The 25,389-nt window shown below is 38.6% G+C and overlaps 3 protein-coding genes across 5 annotated transcripts; 2 read left to right on the top strand and 1 right to left on the bottom strand.

The window, feature by feature from the left end:
• Positions 1-1,398: 1,398 nt before the first annotated feature.
• LOC143890410 (ras-related protein RABA1f-like) lies at positions 1,399-10,804 on the top strand. Its single transcript, XM_077395071.1, has 2 exons — positions 1,399-1,869; positions 10,109-10,804. Exons 1-2 carry the CDS (start codon positions 1,652-1,654, stop codon positions 10,539-10,541), a joined length of 651 nt encoding a protein of 216 aa, XP_077251186.1. The 5' UTR covers positions 1,399-1,651; the 3' UTR covers positions 10,542-10,804.
• Positions 10,805-14,804: 4,000 nt separating this feature from the next.
• LOC143890409 (dephospho-CoA kinase-like) lies at positions 14,805-17,090 on the top strand. Of its 3 annotated transcripts, none has more exons than XM_077395068.1 (4): positions 14,805-14,920; positions 15,024-15,218; positions 15,334-15,479; positions 16,438-17,090. In XM_077395068.1, exons 1-4 carry the CDS (start codon positions 14,813-14,815, stop codon positions 16,868-16,870), a joined length of 882 nt encoding a protein of 293 aa, XP_077251183.1. In that variant the 5' UTR covers positions 14,805-14,812; the 3' UTR covers positions 16,871-17,090. The 3 variants fall into 3 exon arrangements, with proteins under 3 accessions (XP_077251183.1, XP_077251185.1, XP_077251184.1); XM_077395070.1 differs by having other exon boundaries at positions 14,823-14,920; positions 15,016-15,218; XM_077395069.1 differs by having other exon boundaries at positions 14,827-14,920; positions 15,105-15,218.
• A 3,098-nt stretch (positions 17,091-20,188) lies between these two features.
• Positions 20,189-24,326, bottom strand: LOC143889304 (rac-like GTP-binding protein RAC2). The gene is made up of 7 exons (XM_077393478.1): positions 24,042-24,326; positions 22,735-22,822; positions 22,499-22,608; positions 22,342-22,405; positions 22,116-22,180; positions 21,850-21,915; positions 20,189-20,551 (listed from the first exon to the last, which is right to left on the bottom strand). Exons 1-7 carry the CDS (start codon positions 24,138-24,140, stop codon positions 20,453-20,455), a joined length of 591 nt encoding a protein of 196 aa, XP_077249593.1. The 5' UTR covers positions 24,141-24,326; the 3' UTR covers positions 20,189-20,452.
• Between the last annotated feature and the right edge of the window lie 1,063 nt (positions 24,327-25,389).

The following is a 25,389-nucleotide window of genomic DNA, read 5'->3' as shown; positions in this document are numbered from 1 at the left end:
AGAACTTTATAAGCATTTCTAGGTAATTTTTCATTTAAAACTTTATAATTTAGCTATTTTACTTTTCTGGGTGTAATGATTACTTTTTTTATTTGCTAGCAACATGTCACTGCCATGTGCAATGATTTGCCATATGCGCATCGTTGCACGACGATGGCCACGTGCAGAGAAGTTGCCACAAGAGAAGTTTGGTAGCAAATTCTTGTAAATAAAAAACCGAAGGAAATGTTATCCACAATACTGTTTTCTTATAACCGCACTCTCACTTTATTAAAAGTATGGTATGGCCCACACCATAGGATGATCCAAACCGTCCATTAGATGGGCCATAGCCTAAATAGGTTATGCTCCAAAAATCATTTTCATAGGATGATCCTAACCCTCCAATCTGAATGTTAGAGGGTTGATCCTAACCCTCTATAGATCGGAGGGTTAGAATCAACCAAATGGAAATAATTTTGGGGCATAACCTATTTAGGCGATGGCCCATCTAATGGACGGTTTGGATAATCCTATGGTGCGGGCCATACCGTACATTTTATAAAGTGAGGAGTTCCCTCCGAAAAAACAGTAGTGCTGATAACATTTTTGAAGAAAAATTAAAAAATACTTAAAAATGCGGGTGCCCGCGGGTTGACCTGACCCGACCTGTGTTTTTGCGGGTTGGGTCACCCGCGGGTTAGTTTTTCACGGGTCACTAAAACTTAGACCCGTGCCCGCAAATTTGCGGGTGGGTCGGGTTGACCCGCGGGCACTGGTCGCTTTTGCCAGGTCTACTCATAAGCAATCATTACAAGAGTGGGATTAAATAATCCTAGTGCTAAAAGGCAACCAAACATGGGATGGGATGAAAATTTTACTAAAAACTTCCTAGGTTTTAAATTTTATTGGCAACCAAACAGATAGAGAGGGACGAAATGGGGTTTTAAAGTCTCTAAAAGGGGGTTATCAAACCCTCAAAAGGGGTTTATCAAACCCTCTTTAATAATTTTTCAAAGGCATGTCCCTCGTTGGCCATTGTCGTATTTTGATTCATGGTTTTCGGTGGAGACTGACACTGAAATCACCCAAAACCGAAACAGTCATTTATTTCGGCCTAAATTTCGGAAAATTTCACCAACAAATCTGTTTTTTATTATTAATTTAATATTTCACCGAAATTTCGACCAAAATTTAATATTGAATAAAATATTAATGTCGGGTTTTGTACCAGATTTCGACCGAAATTTCAAGGTCCGAAACCGGTACCGAAACCGAAATTTTAAACCTTGTTTTGATTTCCCCAGTTGGCAATTTTTCCCATAACTCATAAGGGTGCAATTATCACAATAAGGGAGTGCAAGTATCAGTTTCAGAAATGAGTCCCCTCTATTATAGGCTAAGAATGTCATTTTCCAGGTTCCGTTTTTTGTTTTTGAACTGCGAATCCCTTTCTCTGTCTCTTTCCAATCCATCGATCCTAGAAATTATATTTAACAGATCCGTCTCCAACCCTCTCTCTCTCTCTCTCTCATACATCGAAATGTCGAGATTTGCAGCAACGAAACTCGAGATTTTCTAGAAGGAGAAAGGAAAAGTCTCGCATTCTCATCTTCATTTCACGCTGTTCTCTCTTTTTATCGCTCTCTGAATAAAAAAGAGTGAAAGAGAAATGGCGTACAGAGCCGATGACGATTACGATTACCTGTTCAAAGTAGTCTTGATCGGTGATTCCGGTGTCGGTAAATCAAATCTCCTCTCTAGATTCACCAGAAACGAGTTCAGCCTCGAATCCAAATCCACAATCGGGGTAGAATTCGCCACACGGAGCATCCATGTCGATGACAAGGTCGTCAAGGCTCAGATTTGGGACACCGCTGGCCAAGAAAGGTTAGATCCGTTTCAAATTCTATGCTTTTGTTCTTCATTTCGATCCAAATCTCTTCTTTTGTTGAATCATTGCAAATACTATGATTTCCTTATTTTAATTTGTTTGCATAGATCTTGAATTGTCTCCGATTAGGAATTCGATTTCCTCTTGACCTAGCAAATGGCAGGTGTTAGGGTTTTCAGATCGCGAAATTAAATATGGATTTTTCCAAAAAAAAAATCTTTTTCGTCTGATCGATTGTCATCTGGCTCTGCTTATTGTACTGTTTTGTAAGATATTGAAGCACAATGAATTTCTTCTGTACTTGTGCCCTGTCTTGAAACCACACTGGTTTTCATTTTGCAATATATCTTGTGAGAATCCAAGACACACACACACACACACACACACACACACGATATCTCTATGTCGCCATGATCATATTGAAAACAATGCTTCTTTGAACTATAGTGTAAGCCTTGTTGCTGACATCCCTCTGCATTTGTATTTGAATGTCATAGGAAAATAGGAATATTCATTGTCTTTGTATATGTATTTTTTTGTGAGGATCTGGTGTCCTCCAATATCTAGAGCTTGATGCGCCATTGGACAAGGGTGCACAACCACACATTAAGCTGATATAGGTTGCTCTATCTAAATGGACATGGCCTTTGTACTGAAGAGACTTAATGTGGAGGCTCTAGGACCAATTTATTTATTTTTTATTTATTTTTGATGATTAAGCTGGGGTTAGGCAGGACCCCTACCAGAAATACAAGGATAAAAAAGATTACAATCGGTTGTAACAAGTGCCATTATAGTCAGCACTGAGAATTACATTGAGGTAGTTAGGAATGGAAGAAATCGCAATATCATCCCCTTTTATGGGGGCACTCATGCTATGACAAGTAGTCCACAGCTCCATTTGCTTCAGACCAGGTGTGGGTTATCTTCCACTCACAGAACTTGCTTAGTGAAGGTTTAATTTTTTTCTCGGGTCAGAAGTTTTCGCCATGGGCATTTGAAATCTCCCAAAATCACCTTTACTGCTACCATTGAATCTGACTCAATCCATATACGGGTTTCATTCTTCTTGAGGGCCAGCCCTAAGCCTTGGAGAATGGCATCCATTTCCAGCTCAAGGATAGGAGCACGTTGGAGATGGAGGGAGTAGAGTCCCCTCACTTATCCTCTGTGGTTATGGAGGATCCCCCTTATTGCCACCCCATTGTTGTATAGGGAGGCATCAGAATTCAATTTCACAAAGTCCATATCTGGATTGCCCCACTTACAAGTTTTTTAATCCCGAGCATTTTGGAAACAGGGGAACCCAAAATTGTTCACGGCTTTGAGGTTTCTTGGGGTAGCCTCGTCATTCAGGTTGAGATAAAGGACCCATAATCTAACAGTGGATATGATGTTCTTCAACACAACTTGTTTGTGATTGTGGGGTTTTGATGTAGGACCAGGAAGGGAAATAGAAGAAAAAGAGAAGACGAAGAGAAGATAGGAAAGAATAGAAGAAGAATATGGGAAGAAGAGAATAGAAGGAGAAGAAGACGAATAATTAGAAGTAGAAGAGAAGTAGAAGAAGAATAGGAGTAGAGGAGAAGAGAGGGAAGAATGGGAGAAGAGAAGTAGAAGAAGAGAGGGAAGAATAGAAATCTAGGGAAGAAGCTATCAATCAATTCAATTATTCATCAAGGTTATAATTCCTAATACAATGAGGCCTATATATAGGCAACTGAAATAAAATTCATGGAAAATAAAATCCTCAAACTAAAACATGGAAATATAAATCCTAGAAACTAAATAACATGAAAATCAATCCTAATGGGCAAACATGCCACTTATTGGCCTATTATCTGCATCATTCTCTCCCGCTTGAAAAGAACTCGACCTCGAGTTCTAGTCCGCCTGGATTAAATATGTAGACGACCCAATCAAGCAGTAGGAGTCGTAATCCTTCGAACTCTGGAATACTGTACAACGCTCGTGATGACTGTGAAAGTGGTATGGAACGCGAGAGTAGTAATACAGAAGAAATCATCCATGCAGAATCATAAACACGTGAACCTCTCTCGACAATCAAAGAAGTTAGGAAGATGGCAACGTACTCCTGGATCGGCATAATTGCAGTAGGTAGTGTCAAGTTATGACCATCCTCCAAAAGATCAACACCCGTTGGTATTTCATCAAGCTCAATGGAAGCATCAATAAAATCATTTGGGGGCGTATCTGGCTCAATGCTGCCGACCAGTGTGCTAAAATCATCTGGCGGAATATCCACGGGAGACTCAACACTGCCACGATGTTCCTCTGTGTCAACACAAAGCTCGACAATCGACTCAATCGGCTCAAAGATAGGGCAATCCTCAATAATATGCTCTCGATCATCCGTCTCAGGTAATGGCTCATCAGTTAGGTCACTCGCCTCTGACTCATGACGGTGGTCCGTCGACTCTGTCAAAGGATCAACTTCACATGGCTCTGTCACAATAGCTATCTCGACTGTGGAAGTTTCAAGCTGTCTCTCTAGATGCTCGGCAATTGGTGCTGGGGAAATCTCTGAATCCCCATGCTCGTCGACATCGGCCTCAACAATCACTGGACTCTCTGGCTCTATATCTGACATCTCTGACTTAGAATCTGACATAAGCAAGGGCTCAACAACTATAATGGTCTCATCCACAATGTCATCTATCAGACCAATAGCATCATCTGTGTCTGGCTTGTCATTAGTGTTAGCAAATTCCTTTGCTGCTTCAATTTCGGCCTCTCGTGCATGACGGCTACGATGTTTCGTTCAAGGCGAGCGAAGGCTTCATGTTCGCGGCGGGCTGCAGCTTCACGTTCGCGTACCAATTTCCTCTCATCCAAGTCACGCACTATCTTTTCCAAGATCGCTTGAAATTCAGCTTCTTGTGCAAGTCGAGCACCTTCTTCACACATCAATCTTTATTTATACACTGCTCGCTCACGTTTCAATCTCTGCTGATAATGATATCCATAAATGTTCATAAATTCATAACGAACTTCTTCCCATAGATGGAATCGTGGCTTGCCTAAGTCACTGCGCTCTAACACGAAGAATTATCATTTTGACTTGGCGTCTTTGCAAACTGAATCCTTGACACAACGAATGGTTATTTCATGATTATAACCATAGTACTGATGATATGCATCAAGTGCCTCGATCCATTCTAGAAACGCATCCTCGACATCTCTATAGGGATAGTGGTGTTCATCATAACCATAGAAATATGGAACAGATGGTGGAGCCATAAGGATCGGTGTCGAAAATTGAAATCAACCGTCTGATCTGTCTGTCATGTCGAGTGAAAGACACTGCTTTTCACGGATCTCAGATCGGGTTCATGGATAGCTCGGATCAATGGTCGGACCAAAACGGATGGACGCCCAAAGTTGGTCGTTGTAGTGCTTGCACTCGTTGTTAACTTTGATACCAAATTTGATGTAGGACCGGGAAGGGAAATAGAAGAAAAATAGAAGACGAAGAGAAGATCGGGAAGAATAGAAGAAGAATAGGGGAAGAAGAGATTAGAAGGAGAAGAATAGAAGAGAATAGGAGAAGACGAAGAATAATTAGAAGTAGAAGAGAAGAGATATGGGATAAATAGAAGAAGAAGATGAGAAGAGAAGTAGAAGAAGAGAGGGAAGAATAGAAATCTGGGGGAGAAGCTATCAATCAATTCAATTAATCATCAAAGTTATAATTCCTAATACAATGAGACCTATATATGGGCAACTGAAATAAAATTCATGAAAAATAAAATCGTAAAACTAAAATATGGGAATATAAATCCTAGAAACTAAATAACATGGAAATAAATCCTAATGGGTAAATATGCCACTTATTGGCTTATTATCTGCATCAGGTTTATAATGAATTCGGCCATTTCTCTCCCCCCAAATAAAGTATACGGAAGCTCCAAAAGCAACATGTATGGCTGTTGCAGCTTGCCCCTTCCCTCCAAAGTGTTGCCTGATCCATTCCTACTCATCGATGAGTGTTTTTATGGGTTTCCTTCTATAAGTGAATCTCCAGAGAAGTGATCTCCATATCCACGCAGAATATGCACAAGAGAAGAAGAGATGATCTATGCTTTCTCTTGCCTGACAGCATGAGGGGCATATGGTGTCTCTTGATATCCCCAAAGCAGTGAGTCTATCTCTTGTGGGGAGCTTGTGGATCATGGCTTGGCAAGTTAATTTGTGTTTGGGAACATGGCCTCTGAACCAGACAGAGGCAAACCAAGGGATCTTCAGATTTTGGGTTCGAACTTGGTCCCAAGCTGGCTTCATAGAGAATTCCCCATCCGTTTTTGGTTTCCATATGGATGTATCCTACCGTCCAGGGATGAGAAGAGCAGATTTGAGGATGGTTTTAAGTTCATCCAGTGTTGGATTTTCGAAAACTGTGCTCCATTTATCGTTTACCAGGAGGTCTTCGACCATGGCAGTTTTTGATATGGGGTTCACCATTGACCCAATGGTAGATTGCTTGGAGTTCAAGCCATCTGGGTGCCACGGCTGGTTCCAGAAGTCAATTCCTTTTCCGGAACTAGTAGTGTAGCAGATATGAGGCTGGGCTAACTCACTAGTAGAACCCACAACATACGTCAACATGCAAGGGAGGCCTTTGACCTGTTGTCCTCATTGAATATGCTTAAGTGAAAGGCTCAAGGGCACCAATGCATGGATAAAATAAGTAACATATGTACTTATAGTGAGTCTTTCTTGGTGGCATAAAAATCTTCTAATTCTGATATGTTTATGTTGTGATGAATGTTTGGCCGGCGTACTTTATCCTTTGTAATTTGTCCTTCTAGAAAGTTTGCCAGGTTGCAAATGGTTGGTCTAAAGTGTTTCCCTTAGTTCTGGAGTTCTTCCAAAGCCTTTTAAGTTCACTTTATATTCTAGTGTTTTGAAAACTAATTTGCTTCCTACGGTGAATTCGATTATGTCATCCATGTGAGAAATTTTAATATTCTTAGGGAGATTGACTATAACAAGATGCATGGTTTAGCCTATTAATTATTATATGTCTTGTTAATTTGTTTGCCTCGGTTGTGTTAGTCCTGCTACGAGACATGGAATGCCAACCCTTCATCAAGATGGACTTGATTTCTTACCTATTGTGTTATTAAGGTCATGGGATTGCCTCTTTAATTGAACCTCTTTTATATCTAAAAGATCTTTAATGTATTGTTGCAAGACTGGCTTCCACGTGCATTCAGTGGTTATGGTTTCTTGTGAAACGTCTTAATTTGGGTTTGGACTTGGGAATGACATCGATATGTTTCTATGATGTTCCTTTGTAGTTTTCTCGTTGTTTTTAGCAATGTTTTAGAAACGACATAGAAACACCAATGAAAACATATGAAAGACAAGGAAAATAATAAATATATGGTTTTGTAGATTTAAAATTTCTTAATTTCAAGTTTCTATTTGAATTTTTTTTTTTTAACAATATATGCTATTGTTTCCTTTTTAATATCTATTCCACAATTTTTTGGTTTGTTTTTTTTCCAAAATGATTTTCGTAAGTTTCACATATGTTTTCCACACATTTCACTACGTTTTCTACAAGCTTTCCATACATTTCTCACAAGTTACACACATGTTTCACATAAGTTTCTCATATGTTTCCCATGTGTTCCCTAGTGTTTCGGAAACGTTTCCCCTATTTTTTTCATCACATTTTTCCGAAACTCGTTTTAGGGGAAACTGTTTCCCACCTGCCCTTGGAGTTTCCGGCTACCATGCTTTGAATAGCATGGAAGGAGAGGAATAGGAGGGTCTCTAAGGGTTCCTTGAGGGCCCGCTCGCCCCTCATGCTATTATTCGTGTTGTCATCTCCAGTCCTGCTGTCCACCATAGTGAGGTGAGTAGTGAGACTAAAAGAGTTTAGTGGTGTTTCAAAGTCATCTCTTCGGTCTGTCTGGGATGTTATTTGAGTTTTTCTTCCCCTTTGGGTTGTCTGTCCCCTATATGGTCCCCCCCTCCCATGTGTTTGCTTAAGCTTAATTTCAACAGGTCAGCTATTGGCAACCCTTATCTTATTGGGATTGGTGGGACTCTCCACAGTCATGATAGCCTGATGAGATTGGCCTTTTCTGGACCAATAGGAGTTGTTGACTTCAATATGACGGAGATTATGGCACTCAGGTGAACATTTCACGTGTTGATAGGGCAGGACTCAGTAGTTTGATTATGGAATGTGTCTCACTGTTATTTGGTTGATGTCAAAGGGAGATGAGTGATATTTATGGATTTGATCGAGGAGATTATGGGTCATATTGTGGGGAAGGTTCCGTGTTTTTAGCACATCTATAGATCAGTGAATGGAGAAGTCGATGATTTAGCCCATGTTGGTTTTCTTTTTCTTTTCTTTTTTGGTTTCTTTTAGTTGGGGAGAGGGGGTGTTATTTGAGGACCACTTTCTATTTTAGCCGTGTCCCCGATTATAAATTTTGGGGGTTTGCGATGTCCGACACATTGTGTCCATGTCGGCACGCGACACTCGTGTCCGTGTCCACAAATCATTGCTGTAAATTGATCATATCGATTTCAATGGTTGATGATCGATGGTGTCACTCAGCAGTCCTAGAGGGGTTTGACTTTTGAGCTTGGGTTTGGACAAAAGGAGGAGACCTTCAAATTAAGGTGACAAGAGATGTTGAGTTTTCTTATGTCCAGTGAACCTAAACCTGACCTGAATTTCTATCAGGTTCGAAGAATTGCACCTGAACCCCATTCAATTTGTGCCGATGGATTCACCTATCAAACCAGACCCAAGTTTGACCCCTAAACACCTCAGCCCCCCCGGGCGGAAGGGGGCGGGGGTGGGTAGTGGTGGTTTGGAATCTGAAGTGTAGGCAAGGATCTACTGAACAGTGTAGGCCTAGGCAGTGCCAAGGTTTCTATGTGGCCTATATAGAGCTATATATGCAAATAATATGCTAAAAATCTTATGTATATTTAGTGGCGATAACTTAAGATGCAAATCAATTGAACTATATAGTATATTCTCTATACATATGTTTGAGTACTATATATGTATATTTTTAGTGGCAATAATTGTGCAAATAAACTATCACTCTGTCTAATATGGTTATTTACAAATCCCATTTGGAGAATATTTAACCTAGTATTTTGTTTTTGTTTGTAGTTGTTGGTGGCCATTTAGGCTTTGGGTTCGTTATAATGTTTTGGCATCTAGGTTCTAGCCGTTGTATGTACTACTTGATGTTCTTTCTCAGAACTTCTTATCATATTGTTGAATCATTGGTTGCTGAAAGTTATTCCAAGGAGGGGCCAAAATGTCATTGGATATATCATGAACAGATGATCCATTATAATCGGGGGGCTGATGGATGATTTCTTGGAAATTTAATGTTTATTTCTGTGTAAGGACAATCACTTCTGCTCTGAATAAGCAGCCTCTGCATGCAAAGTCGGAAATTTAAGAGGCTTTAAAGATACAATATTGAAAATGTTATTATACCAGAAACATTGACTGTGTATACCAATGCCATTATCCCGAGTGCAGCATAATATATTTTACATATGCAAGCAAAATAAACAAGCCTGTTGGAATTTGCACAAAAAAGAATGAGTCCTATATTTCTGTGAGGCATTCACTGGCCCTAGTATGTATGTGCAATTTCTGATTGTTTATCCTAATTACCCTTTTGCAAAGAATGTTATGCATGCAGGTTTATATGGTTTAGGTTTCTATATTTATATATAGGGTTTGAGAATTTTAGGAAGTTAACAAATGAAGGAAAAACCTGTATTGCTGGTTACTATTATTAAGGCATTAAGAAAAAATGAATTTATAAGTTCTTTGATGTGGGTTTTACTCGGCCAAGTTTGATATTTATAATGAATTCAACTTATTCAGTATTTGCTAGTGTTCTAGGTTCCCTACTTGGTGAAAATAATCTGGTGGAGCATCTAACTCCTGAAATTTGGACTAAAACAGTAGCATTATTTTGGTAGCAGTTTTCTTTTCTCTCATGTCTGTAAGCAAACTAGTTAGCCTTACATTTTATTTACTCAGACATCTCATTTTTGGTAATATGAACGTGGAAAGTTTGCATCCGACAGTCTGACTCATAAAATTCTTAGCTGAATGTGTTATTGCTGAGCAAAATGTTATAGACTTATAGTTTGCTGATATGTATTTTTTATGAAAATAACTTCTGTTCTCTTTCCATTTCTTTTACAAAGATACCGTGCAATTACAAGTGCATACTATCGGGGAGCTGTGGGTGCACTGCTTGTCTATGATGTAACCCGTCATGTGACATTTGAGAATGTAGAGAGATGGTTGAAGGAGCTTCGAGATCACACAGACTCCAACATTGTGATTATGCTTGTGGGTAACAAGGCTGACCTGCGTCACCTAAGGGCTGTTTCCACCGAAGATGCGAAAGCTTTTGCTGAGAGAGAAAACAACTTTTTCATGGAAACCTCGGCTCTGGAATCATTGAACGTGGAAAATGCCTTCACAGAAGTCCTTAGTCAAATCTATCGTGTTGTTAGCCGAAAGGCTCTTGATATCGGGGATGATCCTGCAGCTTTGCCAAAGGGACAGACAATCAATGTGGGCGGCAAGGATGACGTATCGGCAGTGAAGAAGGTTGGGTGTTGCTCTGCCTAGTTCTGGAAATGAGGGTACTGGTTGTTCTTACGATGTTTCCTTTTCTTCCACAGGATTATTGATTCTATGTGCTTTTTTTTTTGCCTAATCATATTTAAGATGCTGGCACGACACACATAGAATGCCTGTCTGAAAAAAATCAAATATATTTTAAACTCTACTAGTAACGAGAGATTAGGATCTAGAATGCAATGTAATTCGTTATTATCTTTGCATTGATACTGACTTCTTGGTATTACTTGATTTCAATTTTTTTAACAGTATATTACATCTATTTTTTCCATAGGGTTCTGGTACATTTATTTTGTTTTGTTTTTAAGTAAACCCCTAATCAATGCTTTTATAGAGTGATTAAGGGTATAACCATAGAGAGATAAATCTGGAATGGTTCTAATCTACTCTAAATACATAACCTAGCCTTGGTTGCCTAATTTAACACCCAATTGATCCAACGGTGAGATCGAATATATTCATAACGTGCCATACCCAAACAGTTTGGCTTCAAAACTCTAGAGGCACCCACCTCAAGATGACAAAAGAAACCCATTGTTTATCTAAACGCGGCCAGAAAGTCTCTAGTTTATGAATTGAGGAATGCTAAACTGAAGGGCGCCTTTCCAATAATCAGTCACAAGGGCGCCCCGATTGCACTCCATTGGATCCATTTCACCAAACTTCCTTCCTTGTTCCTTTATTTCTACTTTTTTTTTTTTAGTGCTATTATGACTTCCGAGTTCTGAGTGCTCTTTGTTCCTCTGTAGTACTGAAATATGAGTATGCTTTCCATCTTGGCCTTCCTGTACTTCCAATGTCACACAAAGCAGCACAATTGAGGAAGAGATTTCTGATATATTCAATAGTAAGATCAATTTTTAAGAAACAAGTTGAACTAGTTCCCTTGTTGTTACCACTGAGTTCTCCGGACAGCTAATATGAGAAATAGCCAAAGTGGGCCTGTTACCTGCTCATTTTCTGCTTTAGCTAGCAGGCAAAACGAGTGGAATAGGATCACTTAAGATGGCTGCACACAATCAACGGTCTTGATGTACCCACATATCCTCATCCGGATTGTTTATTATTAATACAACAGGAATGTTTGCGAATATAGCCATGGTGGCTGCATCAAGATGATCTACCAAATCAACGGTCTTGATCACACTTTCATGCATGCTAATACATGCTTACACAATGTATATGTGATCAGACCTATTGATCCAATTGGGAACAAGAAACTTGACCATAACTATTTAGATTTCCTTCATCAGATGATCTCGGGCCTTCGATCAATAACCCTTCTTTTAGGATCCCGATAATCCTTATACTATATATAAAGCGAGAATCATGGGTTAATTTCTTCCTCCCATTTGCATTAATTCCTTCTGCGTTTATATACAATCAATTTCCTTCTCCATCGGATAATTTTAACCCTTCAATTTGTGGATACAATCAAAATTTTTGTTTAACTTTATCTGACAAAACTAAGTGGAAAATTATAAAAAAAGAATAATTTTTTAACTTTATTTTTCACCTATGATCTTAATCGTTCATTTGTTGCTCACGGCTTACAACAAGGCACCTATAATAATAATAATAATAATAAGATAATGGCCATTTTTAACTTACTTAAGCCTCTTGCATGCCAAGACTCAAGAGAAAGATCAGATAAAGATGTGGTGGGCCCACAATACCTAGATGTTTGTACGCTCACTCACAAGTATTTTACGGCTTACCTCATAGGATGATTCAAACTGTCCATTTGATAGGCCACAATGTAAATAGCTTGTGTGGAAAACATCATTTCCACAGGATGATCCCAACCCTCTATAGAGGTTTCCAAAATATGCCCTTCATCTATAGATTGTAGGGCTAGGATCATCATATGGAAATGTTTTTTTTTTTTTTTTTTTGGAACAATCAATTTATATTGTGGCCCATTAGGGCGTACTATACTTTTAAAAAATAATTCACTATACGTAATTACACCATACGTTGTGTGCCAAAAGCCATTTCCATAGGATGATCCCAACCCACTGATCACATTCACCCCAAATCGCTTTGAACCCTTCTCTCTTCCCGTTGTTTTCTGTCTTCACCTGCTGGAGTTCTCTGGAACTCTCTCTCCCCAAATGGATCGCAATGCATTGCACATGCATTTAAATATTCATGAATTGACTTAGCTCACACTCCGAATAACAAAACTATAGAAAAATTATATTCAATAAGAATATGAATATAAAGACACGGCTAATTTGCCTCATTTCTTAGTTGTTCATTATGGTTTCTATAGTGGTTATGTGTATTATGGTTTTTTTGTTCTGATCTTGATTTCCTTAGGATACAAATGGTTTTCAAGCTGAATATGATTAGTTCACATATGATCTTATTGTTGCAAACATTTGGGATCCCTTTTGGCATAAAGTCATTCTAATCAGGCTATGTTGCCTTATCTAAGTTGTAGGAATGCTTTAGTACCGATTACGATAGGGTGATCCCACCTTTGATTGATCAAAACCATTCATTTTATAGACCTTGTTTTGTTTAGGCCCTATTAGTTTTTTTATTTTGAGAACTGATTGAGAGTCAAAACTAACTATTAGAGTCAAGATAATGTTTAATTTTCAGTCCAATAATTACTTTTGCAGTCACATTCGGTTATGAAAATCTAAAAAAAGGGAACTTAGGACTTGTTCGTTTTGAATTTTGAGAATCGATTTTGAGTCCAAAGGTGTTATTGAACTCAAAATTAATTTTCAGTCCAATAATTACTGTTGCTGCCAATAATCATTGATGATGGTTGCCAAAGAAGATGCCGTTTGTTGATGAGTCACGAAGAAGGCTTAAAAGCCAATAAATCATAGCCTCAATAGGACTAGATGATACTCAAGCCTCAATGTGTGAGAAGAAATGGGTCACTATGGACCAATGCCGGAATGGGCAAGAGATGGGTCACTATAGACCAATGCCGGAATGGGCATGAAAAGGGTCACTATGGACCAATGCCGGAATAGGCAACAAAGATAAAAAAAAACCAAAGAGATGGGCGGCAATGAATGACACGTGGCAACAAACAGCAGAAGATTTAAATGACAAATTAGGTGACAACACGTAACTTTTAAAACATAGGGCAATAGTAAGAAGGTTTATAAAAGATGGGAGTTGGGATTATGAAACCCAAGAAAAACTATTCTCATCCTCCATGACAGAGAGAGCATGACCATTTCCTATGCAGAACCAAGAGAATCACCTTGTCTAAGATTAGAATGAAGGGGAACAAGGAAAAGAACACAGAGAGCACATGGTTGTTTGGTGAGAGATGGAGGTCCGGCGTGGGAGATTGTAGGAGGCCCGGACCGTCCGCCCGCCGGAAAATGTGTAGCAAACTTCGCGGTCAAGGCAACTTAGGACCGAATTGCTCTGATACCATGAAAAATAAAGGAAAATTATATCAATCTTGGATACTTACAAAAAGAATCCATTGGTGCTTTTATAAAGCACTTACATAATAAACATAGAAATAAATCAAGACAACTATGGAAAGAGATAACACTAGAATATTCTAATCTAACCTAATCAAATCTACTTTCCTAATCTCTCTTGCTTGCCTCTTCTAATTCACTTGGCTAATTTATCTAGTTGCTTCATTTAGCCACTTACCTAATCTACCTCCAAGATGATCCAACGGTGAGATCTTAACCCGATCCAACCGTTGGATCCCACATATTCTAACACTCTCATCTACCATTTGTGTTTTTGGTTACAACTTATAGGTCTTTTTATATTATTTATTTTTCTCCCATTAAATTGCATAAATCATACCCTGGATACATTGTCTTAAGATAGATAAATGCATGAATGCACCACTTCAGAAAAAAAGATACATGCATCATTACATAAATCATATATATGCATGAATGTATACCATACAACATAATACTATATGTACTAAAAACTACTTATTTGTTCATTTTTTTCTAAATTTATAAGCATTGATTTCACTCATTAACCCAGCTCAAATTTCAGCTTTGATCATAACTTCAATAGCACGTGCGAAGACGTGCATTTTTTACTAGTAAAAGATAAACCATTGAATTTTGTAGTTCTTTCCCACATGGAATGCCCATGACCACGATTCTTCGCAAGATCAATGGTCTTGATGTTCTCATGGGGAACCATAGAGTTGATTGCCGCCGTTGATTAGGTCGTTTTCTGCCACGTGTCCTTCTGCGAGCCGTCTGATTGCTCACTAAAGTAACCATGACACATTGGGTGAAATGATTACAAATTCATTCATTCATTCATCATTCTCAAATCTTAGACTAAAACTTTACCCAATGTCAATCAGTCACAAGATATTGCCAAGTCCTCGCTCACCAGAGCAGGTATGTCTCAGGCTAAAATATTTTCCATTTTGTCTCCTCTACTAGGGTTTTAGCTCCAAGCAGTATTTTTCCTTTTTTTTTTTCTTATCTACTAGGGTTTTAGTGGAAGGATTTTCAGAGGTCGAATAGAAGAAATTGGGATATCTCCACCATCCCTCAGAATCGTTACTATTATTGTTTTAAGAGCGAGATGAGGATTGTGGGTTTGACGGGTGGGATTTCATCTGGGAAGAGCACTGTTTCCAATCTCTTCAAAGCCAGCAACATTCCCGTTGTCGATGCCGATGTTGTAGCTCGTGTATGTATTCTTCCTACCTTCTTCTATTCGAGCTAGATTGTTTTCTTTAAAAATTCTTTGAAAAATTTGCACCTTCTGCTGAAAATTTTGTTTGAATGTCATACTTTGGTTGTAGGATGTAGTGAAGAAGGGTAGTGGTGGTTGGAAAAGGGTTGTGGCAGCATTTGGAGAAGAGATTTTGCAAGATAATGGAGAAATCGACAGGGCACGCCTTGGACAGATTGTTTTCTCTGATCCTGCGAAACGCCAACTTCTTAACCGGTATAGATCCCTACTTATTGATTTTTCAATCTTACCCATCAATCCATGATGTTGATTTGATTCAGATTGTCTTCTCACCCATTGCGCTATCGTGTGATGATGTGATTTGTGATCCCTACTTCCCAAATTCTCAGTTCTGCCTATTAATCACTGATGTTAGTGGAATTCAAGTGGTCTTCATACACATTCTGCAATTGGTAGCAAAGATCTGATCTGTGCTATTTTTCATCATCTCCACCGTGAGCATTTCCTCATGGGTCATTAACCTTAGAAACTGGAAATGCTTGGACTTCCATTTCACATTAAGATTGCATTTGGTTTATACATTCAAATTGCAATTTGGGTCTTCAATCCGAAAAGAATCCTATTGCACCCAAAATGCATATTTTTGGTAGGTTCCAAATTGCTTTTTGTGTGTACATCCAAACACATATAACTCTGGCAGCTGTTTGTAGTTCATAGTACCTGCTTTCTTACTTTGATTCCTTGACCAGCTATCACCTTTGGAAATTCAGTGGAATTTTGATTCATTTGAGAATTTCAATTATTGTTCTAATATCATTTGAGAATTCCCTTTTTATCTTGCAATTTTGGTTCCTATGTCTTTATTGAAACAGTCTGCATTACCTCAAAAAGTGTCCCAACTTTTATAAGGTGAGAAAAACTAGCTAAAAATGCCAACTTTTATTAGTGAACAGCTTTTATTTAAACGGAATATCGTTAATACTTGCAACTAAAAATGCCAACTTTTATGAGTGAACAGCTTTTATTTAAACGGAATATCATTAATACTTGCAGCAATATATTCTGATTAGTCAACTTTCAATCACCTTGCATAACCTAATAAATCCAGGGGGAACAAAGTCCCCAAATAACAAGGAAATCGATCGATACTTTGCAGGAACCAACCATCCAAATATTGCTGAGTGATTCCTGATATTTAATCCTTTTCCTGCAGCTTATTGGCTCCATTTATTTCCTTTGGTCTTTTCTGGGAAGTACTGAAGCTGTGGATTAAGGGGTGTAAGGTTATTGTTCTGGACATCCCATTGTTGTTTGAGGCTAAGTTGGACAAATGGACAAAGCCTATTATTGTTGTATGGGTGGATCCTGAAACACAACTACAGCGACTCATGGCAAGAGACAGAATACCTGAAGATCAGGCCATGAATAGGATTACTGCACAGACTCCACTGGATTGGAAAAGGACAAACGCCGACATAATTATTAATAATTCAGGTTCTTTAGAGGAAACAAAGGTGCAGTTCCAGAAGGTCTTAGTTGAGATCACAAGACCGTTAACATGGAGGGAATTTGGACTCTCCAGAGAAGGTGCGCTTTGGATTCTTGTTGCTGTTATTGTTGGTGTCCTGGTATGCAGAAATATTTAGAATGATGATAGCATAAGCCCATGTTGACCATCATCCCTTGAATTGTTAGTGCTTGGTGAAATTAAGAGAAACAAACCTTGATTTTGCCAAGTGGTTTGTCTAAACAAATTTGTGCTTCTTGAGGGGGATGGAAACTTTGTGATCACTCATAAAATGCTATATGTATCAGCTGCAACTATCTTTTTATCATAATATTAGCTCTTGCACTTGTACTTGTGTATTGTAGAAATCCACCTCTTGGCATGCAGCCAAGTATCTGATTCCCTTAATTTGAGCCTGCAGAGATTGATCCCTCATATGCTTTTAGTTTATTGAGTGAAATCCTTGAGTCTCATCAGTACAGATTTGAGCTAAATCATCTTGTATGACGGATATCGAAGTAAATTTAAAATAACTAAAAGAGAGACTGGCGCTGATGCTGGCTCCAATTAGATCTAAAGTTGGGATGGTTGAATAAACTGAGTGGTCCTTGCAATTTATTGATAATGGATCCTACTGAAACATCAAGTAACAAAGTGATTACAAGAGTAGTATTAAACAACATTTGTTTATTCGGTAGTTTCTTTACCATATCATTGAATTCTGTACTTGAACCCTGACACTGTTCTAATATTTATTAAAATAGAAATATTGGTGTTTGCTCCAGCAAAAACCATCTTACCTTGCAAATTGATTCCTTTCTTTTAGTACACCCAAGGTAGAAGGTGTTTAGCATTGTGTTTATTGGTATTGTTTATTCTTTTCCACAAGTGATATAATTTATTGATAAAGAGGAAGTAAATACAAAGTCTTTAACAAGGCCACTGAAATGATTCTTAGCTGACCATACCAAAAAATATCCCAGTTTGAGAGTTGATACTGGAACGAGGAATTCTAAACCAGGATTCTAAGAAAGCCCAAATAACTTTTGAAAAGGGGCACAAAATAGGTCATAAGATTCGTTCTCGCCATTCCTTCGATGGAGATGACATTTAGAAACTAGGCAAAATTTTCTTTGTTGAAGAGAATGATCAGTTAGCTCCTCTTTGGATAGGCCAAGAATTAAGATATATGTTTTGATGATCTCTATATTGAGGTGAAAATAGAGAGAGTATGATTTCCATTCTATAATGGGTATAAGGCAAGAGGTTACAAAGGTAAGAGTGGATCGTTACAAGATGGTAAAGGATATGGACAACCTTTACTAGATTGAAAAGAATCGTTCGACATTTTTCCAATTACATGATAATTCAAATCTAATTCAAAACTGTAATCTACACATGATCTTTGGATAGGATTTGCATTGATCTTGATTTTGGGATTGCATGGGTCACATGTCAACTAGAAGTCCTTTCCTTTCCTTCTCTAGTCTTCCCCCTCAAATTGGGGCAAGGAAGAGGTCAATGCCCACTGATTCTCAAAGGTTGAAGTAAATCACGAGCCAGAGGTTTAGTCAAAATATTAACTCTACAGGAAATATATCATGCAACTAGGGATCCAATGACCACCTTTTCACGAATGTAGTGATAATCCAATTCCATTTGCTTTGTCCGGGCATGAAAGTCTGGATTAACAATTATATATAGAGTACTAATGTTGTTCTAAAAGCCCCAATTTGGCAAATCCCTGACCTTTTTATCTGAATGTCTACCATTCAGGGGAAAAAAATACTAATGTCGTTCTAAAAGAGGGACAATAGTTGATGAAAGAAGATGCCAATATCACGTAAGATACTTGATACCCAGGTAAGGTCAGATGCAGTAGAGGCCTTTGATCTGTACTCTGCTTTCACGCTAGCTCGAGATACAATATGCTATTTCCTGGCACTCCATGTAATGCAGTTGCTTTCTAGGAAAGTATAATAGCTGGTTGGACATCCAATATTAGAGAACCTAAAAAGGTCGAGGGTATTTGACCTCTTCCTAAACTAGCAACAAGAGATAGACTTGTTTTTTTGGGAACTTCTAGAGACACTACATGTCTCTTTTGCACACGAGAAAGGGAAACGATGGATCATTTATTTTTTTCCTGCTCTTACTCTTCTTGGATCTGAAGATCCATGCTCTGGAGATTTAATCACAGACGTAAACCAAAGAAAACCATCGGTGAAGAAGAGGCCTGGATTCGACAACACTTTGTGGGAAAAGGACAAAGTTCCATTGCCATCTGAATTGCTCTAACTGAATCAATCTATCTCATCTGGGCGGAAAGAAATGATAGGTACCATGGAGGGAGGCATAACCATAAGCAGGCTGTTCTAGAAACATCATTGACATCATTCAAGCTCGGGTGTTGTACCTTGGTCTCAGTGATAAACCATTCGAGTGGAATAATATGATTGCGGAGAACTTTGGTCTCCCAATGTTCCCATCCATTCTAAAACCAAAATTCTGCAAATGGGAAGATCCAAGTATGGGAACTACAAAACTGAACTCAGATGCGTCTCTTACTGATAGCAGCGCTGGGATTGGGGGTATCCTTCGAGATTCTCAAAGCAATATAATAGGATTGTATTCCATGAATACTCAACCTGCTCCCATATTCTTGCTGGAAATGGAAGCCATTCACCAAGGTCTGCTCGTTGCAATTCTCAAGAATGTCACAAAGATATGGGTTGAATCAGATTCAATGCTTGCTGTCAAATTCATAAATGGAGAGTTTGAGTGCCCATGGCGTGCTCGAACCTTATGGGCAAAAATTAGAGGCCTCCTTGACACATTCATCACTGGAAAGTTTCTCGCACATGGAGGGAAGCCAATGAAGCTGCTGATTACTTGTCTAAGACCGATTGCTCATGTAAAGGGATGGATTTTAGTTTGGTAGCCATTCCTCCTGATCTCTTAGATATTGTATCTAAGGATTCTAATGGAGACCTTCATACTCGATTGTAATTCTTATTCCTTTTAAATTCTGGTAGGGGTCTTGCCTAACCCCAGTTTGCCCACCAAAAAAAAAGGGTCGAGGGTAGAATTAGATAAGTTTCACATCCCATGATCTAATGTGCCACTGATGTAGCATTGAAAATGACATCTTATTTGTAGCCTACTTTTTGCATCAAATCTTGTTTGTTTAGCTTGATTTTGGTATCATTAGAAAGGTTTTTCGATTACTACCTACGAGCTCAAGATCACATGATTTGGACATGATTTGGACATGAAGTTATTTACGGGTGTGCTACATATCTATTACAAATTTCTATTTTAGGGTTATTTTAGTCTTATTTCTAACTTTTATTTGTGTTCCTGTAGATGGACGATTGAGATTAATTGTTTAGGTCTTACATTAGCATTTAGGTTTCTCTTTTTTGAGTTTTGACCGTCTATACAATGTAATGACATGTCAGAAAAATATAGATTTGAATAAAGTAGATTTTTGGAGCCTTGGCTCTTTCAATGAGAGGACAAAAATGAAAAATCACACTTGTATAATATATCAACCAAGAAGATTGAATTAAAACTGTTTTTATAACAAAAACAGAGAACAATGGCCACTGGGCAATCCTAAAAATAGATTGCACCACTATATAGAGTGGCCACAAAAAACAGAGAACAGGGAGATGCTTAGAAGCTTTGAATGTAATGAAAATTGAGATTTGAGATCGCTTTAGAGAACCACACAAGGCCTTGGTTGACGTCGTCTTTTCTTAGGTTTGGGAGGCCTCAAAACCACCTTAATTGCAACATCAAATACAGCTTTCACGTTCTACAGAAGCAAAACAAAGAATGGTAAGAGTACACCACAGAGGCAAAACAAAGAACGGTAAGACACCAGAGGCTACCAAAGATGTTTACTCCAACGGTTCTGAATTAATACAACATAGTGTAAAACCAGGTTTTAATGGTTCGATTCTTTGCTGAGCCATCCAGACACATGTGCCAGTGCACTGGTTAGAGTGCTAGACAATAGATATTGTTCATACATAGAGTTCCATGCCGTGCTGTCTCACAGGTGTGTCAACGAATCCACTTCGGATTGGATCCACCTATGTCTGGGTCACTATATGTTAGGTTCCCTTATTGGTCAGCTCCTTCTTGGAGTGCGTTTAGGTTATTACTTTCTGAGTTTGATTCGCAAACTATTTTGACTCAGACTGTCCATCGGAGTGTCCAAGGTCCTACTTACATTGTCCATAGTTAGGGCTTAGGGTCAGGGATGAGGGAAGAAACTCTAGAGAGAGTCATTCGTCCAAGAATGTTTCTATGCCCAGGAAGTGATTCCTGGGCTTCATACGATGTAAAGCAGAGGGGGACTCCTAGTCTCTATCTTATGTAAAATCCATATGATTTATTATATAATGTCATTTTTCAAAAAATAATAAAAATGAATAGAATTTTTAAATATTGCGAAAATAACCCTCATTAATCCCTGTCATTTTGAATAGAATTTTTAAATATTGTGAAAATAAACCTCATTAATAGACATAAATGAACAAAAATATGAAGGAGATCTTTATTCACTGGCACCTTCTATTCACACCTTCTATTTAGATCTAGGATGCTCCATTGGATTTTGTGTATTTTGTGTATATGTCAGGTCACACAATCCAAAATAATTTCAGACCTTAAGATATGGATATATTGGACACATTTCAGGTCCAACTGTTGTGCCTAAATCCTGTCCATTAACATTCGGATCCTTTGGATCCATTAGGCAGTCTGTGCCCATTGATGCTCCTATCTTAACCTTCTCCACTCTAAACAAGTCACATGTGTATGGTTATCAAGGCCATTAGTCTTGTGGGCCATAGTAACTCAATGGCCAGTGAACAATGATCTATATCCAAAGGACCAAATTCGCTCCTATCAAATGTTAGGATTGTCCAATTGTTGCAATTTTTGGGCCATCACCATCCACATGTTGTCCCACCAGATCAATGGACTTGATTATGGTATTTTGATTGCAACAGGTATTTCCTTCATCAGGAGGTCTTTCATTCATCAAGAATCTGGGCAATTTTCAAAATAGAAATATGGGTTTTGGACATTAATAATGAATTATACCTGCTGGGTTTTGGAGCTGCATTCTACATAACCTGCTGCACCTATCATCTTTTTAAGTTCCTCACCCTACCGGACAAAAAAAGAGAGGATTTCATGAGAAAAAAACCATTTAATAGAGGAATAATCCACTACTGTTAAAATGTCTTACATCATAACTCGGTATCGGAATTTCAAACCAGGTCATTCTCATTTGTAAATATGACATAGTTAAGTTAATAAATAATCAATTGAATTTTTCATTTTTAAACTGATAATCTACAACATGCCTGAGCGGTCGAAATTGGATTTGCTCCGGGGTGATCTATAAAGAAATGCTTATCTTCACGCAAATCTGCATATGAAATGAGTTTAACTTAGCAAAACCAGCATAAGTAAACAAATGTAGGAATTTTAACTGACTTTTAACAGCTAATTATTAAGAAAAGGGAGTGCAGATATCAATTCTCTTAATATAATGAGAGGAATATGTGGTTTAGTTGGTAAGAATCTTACCCATCTTGGTCCCAACAAGAACAATTGGCACGGTTGGTGCGTAGTGCCTCAGTTCAGGGATCCACTGTAGGTTGGAAAAAAAACCAGTGTGTCAGATTCTGGCGAATCCGAAAAGGAAGAAAAAGGAGTGAAAGGCATTTAGATCACACCACCCAACCTTCTTGGAGATATTTTCGTAGCTGGCCTTGCTGATGAGAGAAAAGGCCAACAAGAACACATCTGCACCTCTGTAACTTAGAGGCCTTAACCTGTTGTAATCCTCCTGCCCTGTGTCACACAAGTGCTCTTACTCTTATATATTATCTAAATGACACAGATATTAGTAAAATCCCTTAAAAACTCATCATTCCTAGTTCTAGCAATTCATGATCCTTAAAATCCCTAAAGACTCACCGGCAGTATCCCACAATCCAAGATTCACTGTACTGCCATCCACCACCACATTAGCACTGAAGTTGTCGAACACGGTGGGAACATAATCCTATCAGAAAAAAGAAACCATCATCATTAGTCGTTAAGGGTGTCAATTTTGGCTCGGGCTCGGAAGCTCGCTTGAGCTCGGCTCGAATCCTTAATGAGCCGAGCCGAGCCGGCTTGCTAGGCTCGTTAAGCTTAACGAGCCGAGCCCGAATTAGGCCAGGCTCGGCTCGGCTCGTTAAGGCTCGTTAAGAAAAACAGTCATATATAAATATAATATATAAATATAATACAGTAGCAGCTGAGGCATAATCATGACTTTTTTCGGTAAATCGTCAACTTACGTTTGGTTGTAATTTTTTGGTAATTGTCATAATTTCCTACCCTTTTTTGGTAATTTTTCATTTAAAACTATATACAGATATTTTACTTTTTCGTAATGATGACTTTTTTTTATTTTATTTCGCTTTTGCTAGCAACCTTTGCTACCCACCTGGGATGTGCGAATCTCGCACCCTTAATAATCCAAACCGTGATAATCCAAACCGTCCATTTGATACGTATATTCCAGAATATAACCCAAGCCCGATAGGCTCGTGACCCTAGCCGAGCCTGACCAAGCCGGGCCAAGCCGAGCCTGGTTCGAGCCCGAGCCGAGCCCGAGCCTAACCTTTGAGCTTAATGAGCCGAGCCGAGCCTGGCCAAGCTCGGCTCGGCTCGGCTCGTTTAGACCCCTATTAGTCGTCATCATAGTTAGCAAAACATGATTCAGAAGCAAAATAGGACAGGAAAACTTCGTCGTTCAAAAAAATGTAGTAAAAAACCTGAAACACAAAAAATTACCTTAAAAATTTTGTCATTTACAAAATATAGCGGGAATAAAGTTGGAAAGTTTGGCCAAAAATGTGTTTAATAACGTTTTCCTAAAAATACGGAGTTTTTTAGTTTAAAAGTTTTAAGGGAGTATTAAACTGCAAACTAATAAAATACGTTTTTTTTTCATTGTTTTACTAACTATGGTCGTCATTATCTTTGGTACTGTTTAAAAACTCTTCTAGGCAACCTCGCCTAAGTTTTCAGTCTGGGTCCGAGTTTGACCTACATAGTCAATTAAAAATTCATTTGAGTCATCCGAGTTGATGAAAATTTGACTACATCAACCATTAACTCAGCCCAAGTGGACTCAGTTTTGCCATCATCCAATTCTCGGCTGAGTTTTTAACACTGATCATCAGTAGAAATGAAACATTCTATGACGAGAAAAGTAGACATCATGAACATACCGTAGGGAAGGTGTTACTGGTGTATGAGATGAGCATGCATGTCTTTCCGACAGCGCCATCACCCACCGTCACACATTTGATGAATCGCGCAGTGCTCATCTTCTTCTTTTGCCTTAGCCGGAAAATCCTTACCTGCCGGAGTTTCCTCTCTTCTTCTCCACCATTCAAACAGGCCTCCCTTCGTCTCCCTTTAGTCACCTACGAGAAACATTGAAAATAAAGAAGGAAAAGATGGTTTTTGTAAAGTGTGTGTATGTGTGTGTGTTTGAATTTTGAATAGAAATGGAGGGTACGAAGGTGGCTTTTAATAACATGTGACCCCATTCCTAACCAACTTTCGATGTACCTCGCCCTCCTGCAATGATGGCAGAGGCTTTTTTCCATTTCTTTGAGTGCAAGGCCAGAGGCAAAGGCAGCAATATAATCCAAATGGTTGGTGTTGGATGGTTAAGTGTTTGGGAAGGGAGAGAGGGAAATGATGGGAAGAAGTTGCTTAATTAGCCAAAGAGTATGATGGAGGATAAACAAAAAGAAAAGGCACTTGGGTGTGTGAATATGTGTCTCACCATAATTACCAAATGGGAAAGGATTTTGTTTGGTGGAATTACATGGTGATGTGGGCAGCAAATGTATAGATGTGCTTTATCCTTTTTGGTCAGCTCCTCGGTAAATGAACCATGATCTAAATTATTTTCTCTCCAATTTGAAGATCTTAACCATCCAAAATAGGAGATTTTATATGATGTGTGGCTGTGTTAACCCGTACTTTTCAAAAAGTATTGTACGGCCCATTCCATGGGGATGATCAAACCCCATTTGTTGGGCAACAATGTAAATAGGTTGTGCACCAAAAATCATTTCCATAGGATGATCCTAACACTCGGATCTATAGAAATTTCCATAATGTGCAGTCCCTCTATAGATTAGGATCATCCTATGAAAACGATTTTTTGGGCACAACTTATTTACATTGTCGCTCAACAAATGGACGGTTTGGATCATCCTATGAAGTGGGCCGTACTCTACTTTTTGAAAAATATGGGTTTATAGGGCCACATATCATATAAAATCTCCCAAAATAGTAGCTTGCAAATAGGCAATTGAAAATAGAGGAAGTCTAAACTGAAGGGAGCCCTTGCAAAAAAGAGGTGAAAGGGCTCTCCTATTGGCTACACATCACCATCATGCATTAATAATGGCTGAAAAGTTAAACCTGATGGTGATGTGCAGCCAATGGGGGAGCCCTTTCACCTCCTTTTTTTGCAAGGGCTCCCTTCAGTCTAGAATTCCTCTTGAATATATATATATATATGAGGAAAAGGATTGTACGCTCGAGTGTACCAAGCTT

Source organism: Tasmannia lanceolata, unplaced genomic scaffold (genome assembly GCF_043159265.1).
Source record: "Tasmannia lanceolata isolate RefF3 unplaced genomic scaffold, GAP_Taslan_0.1 ptg000013l, whole genome shotgun sequence".
Taxonomy (NCBI): Eukaryota; Viridiplantae; Streptophyta; class Magnoliopsida; order Canellales; family Winteraceae; genus Tasmannia; species Tasmannia lanceolata.
This window is presented reverse-complemented; position numbering and strand designations above follow the sequence as displayed.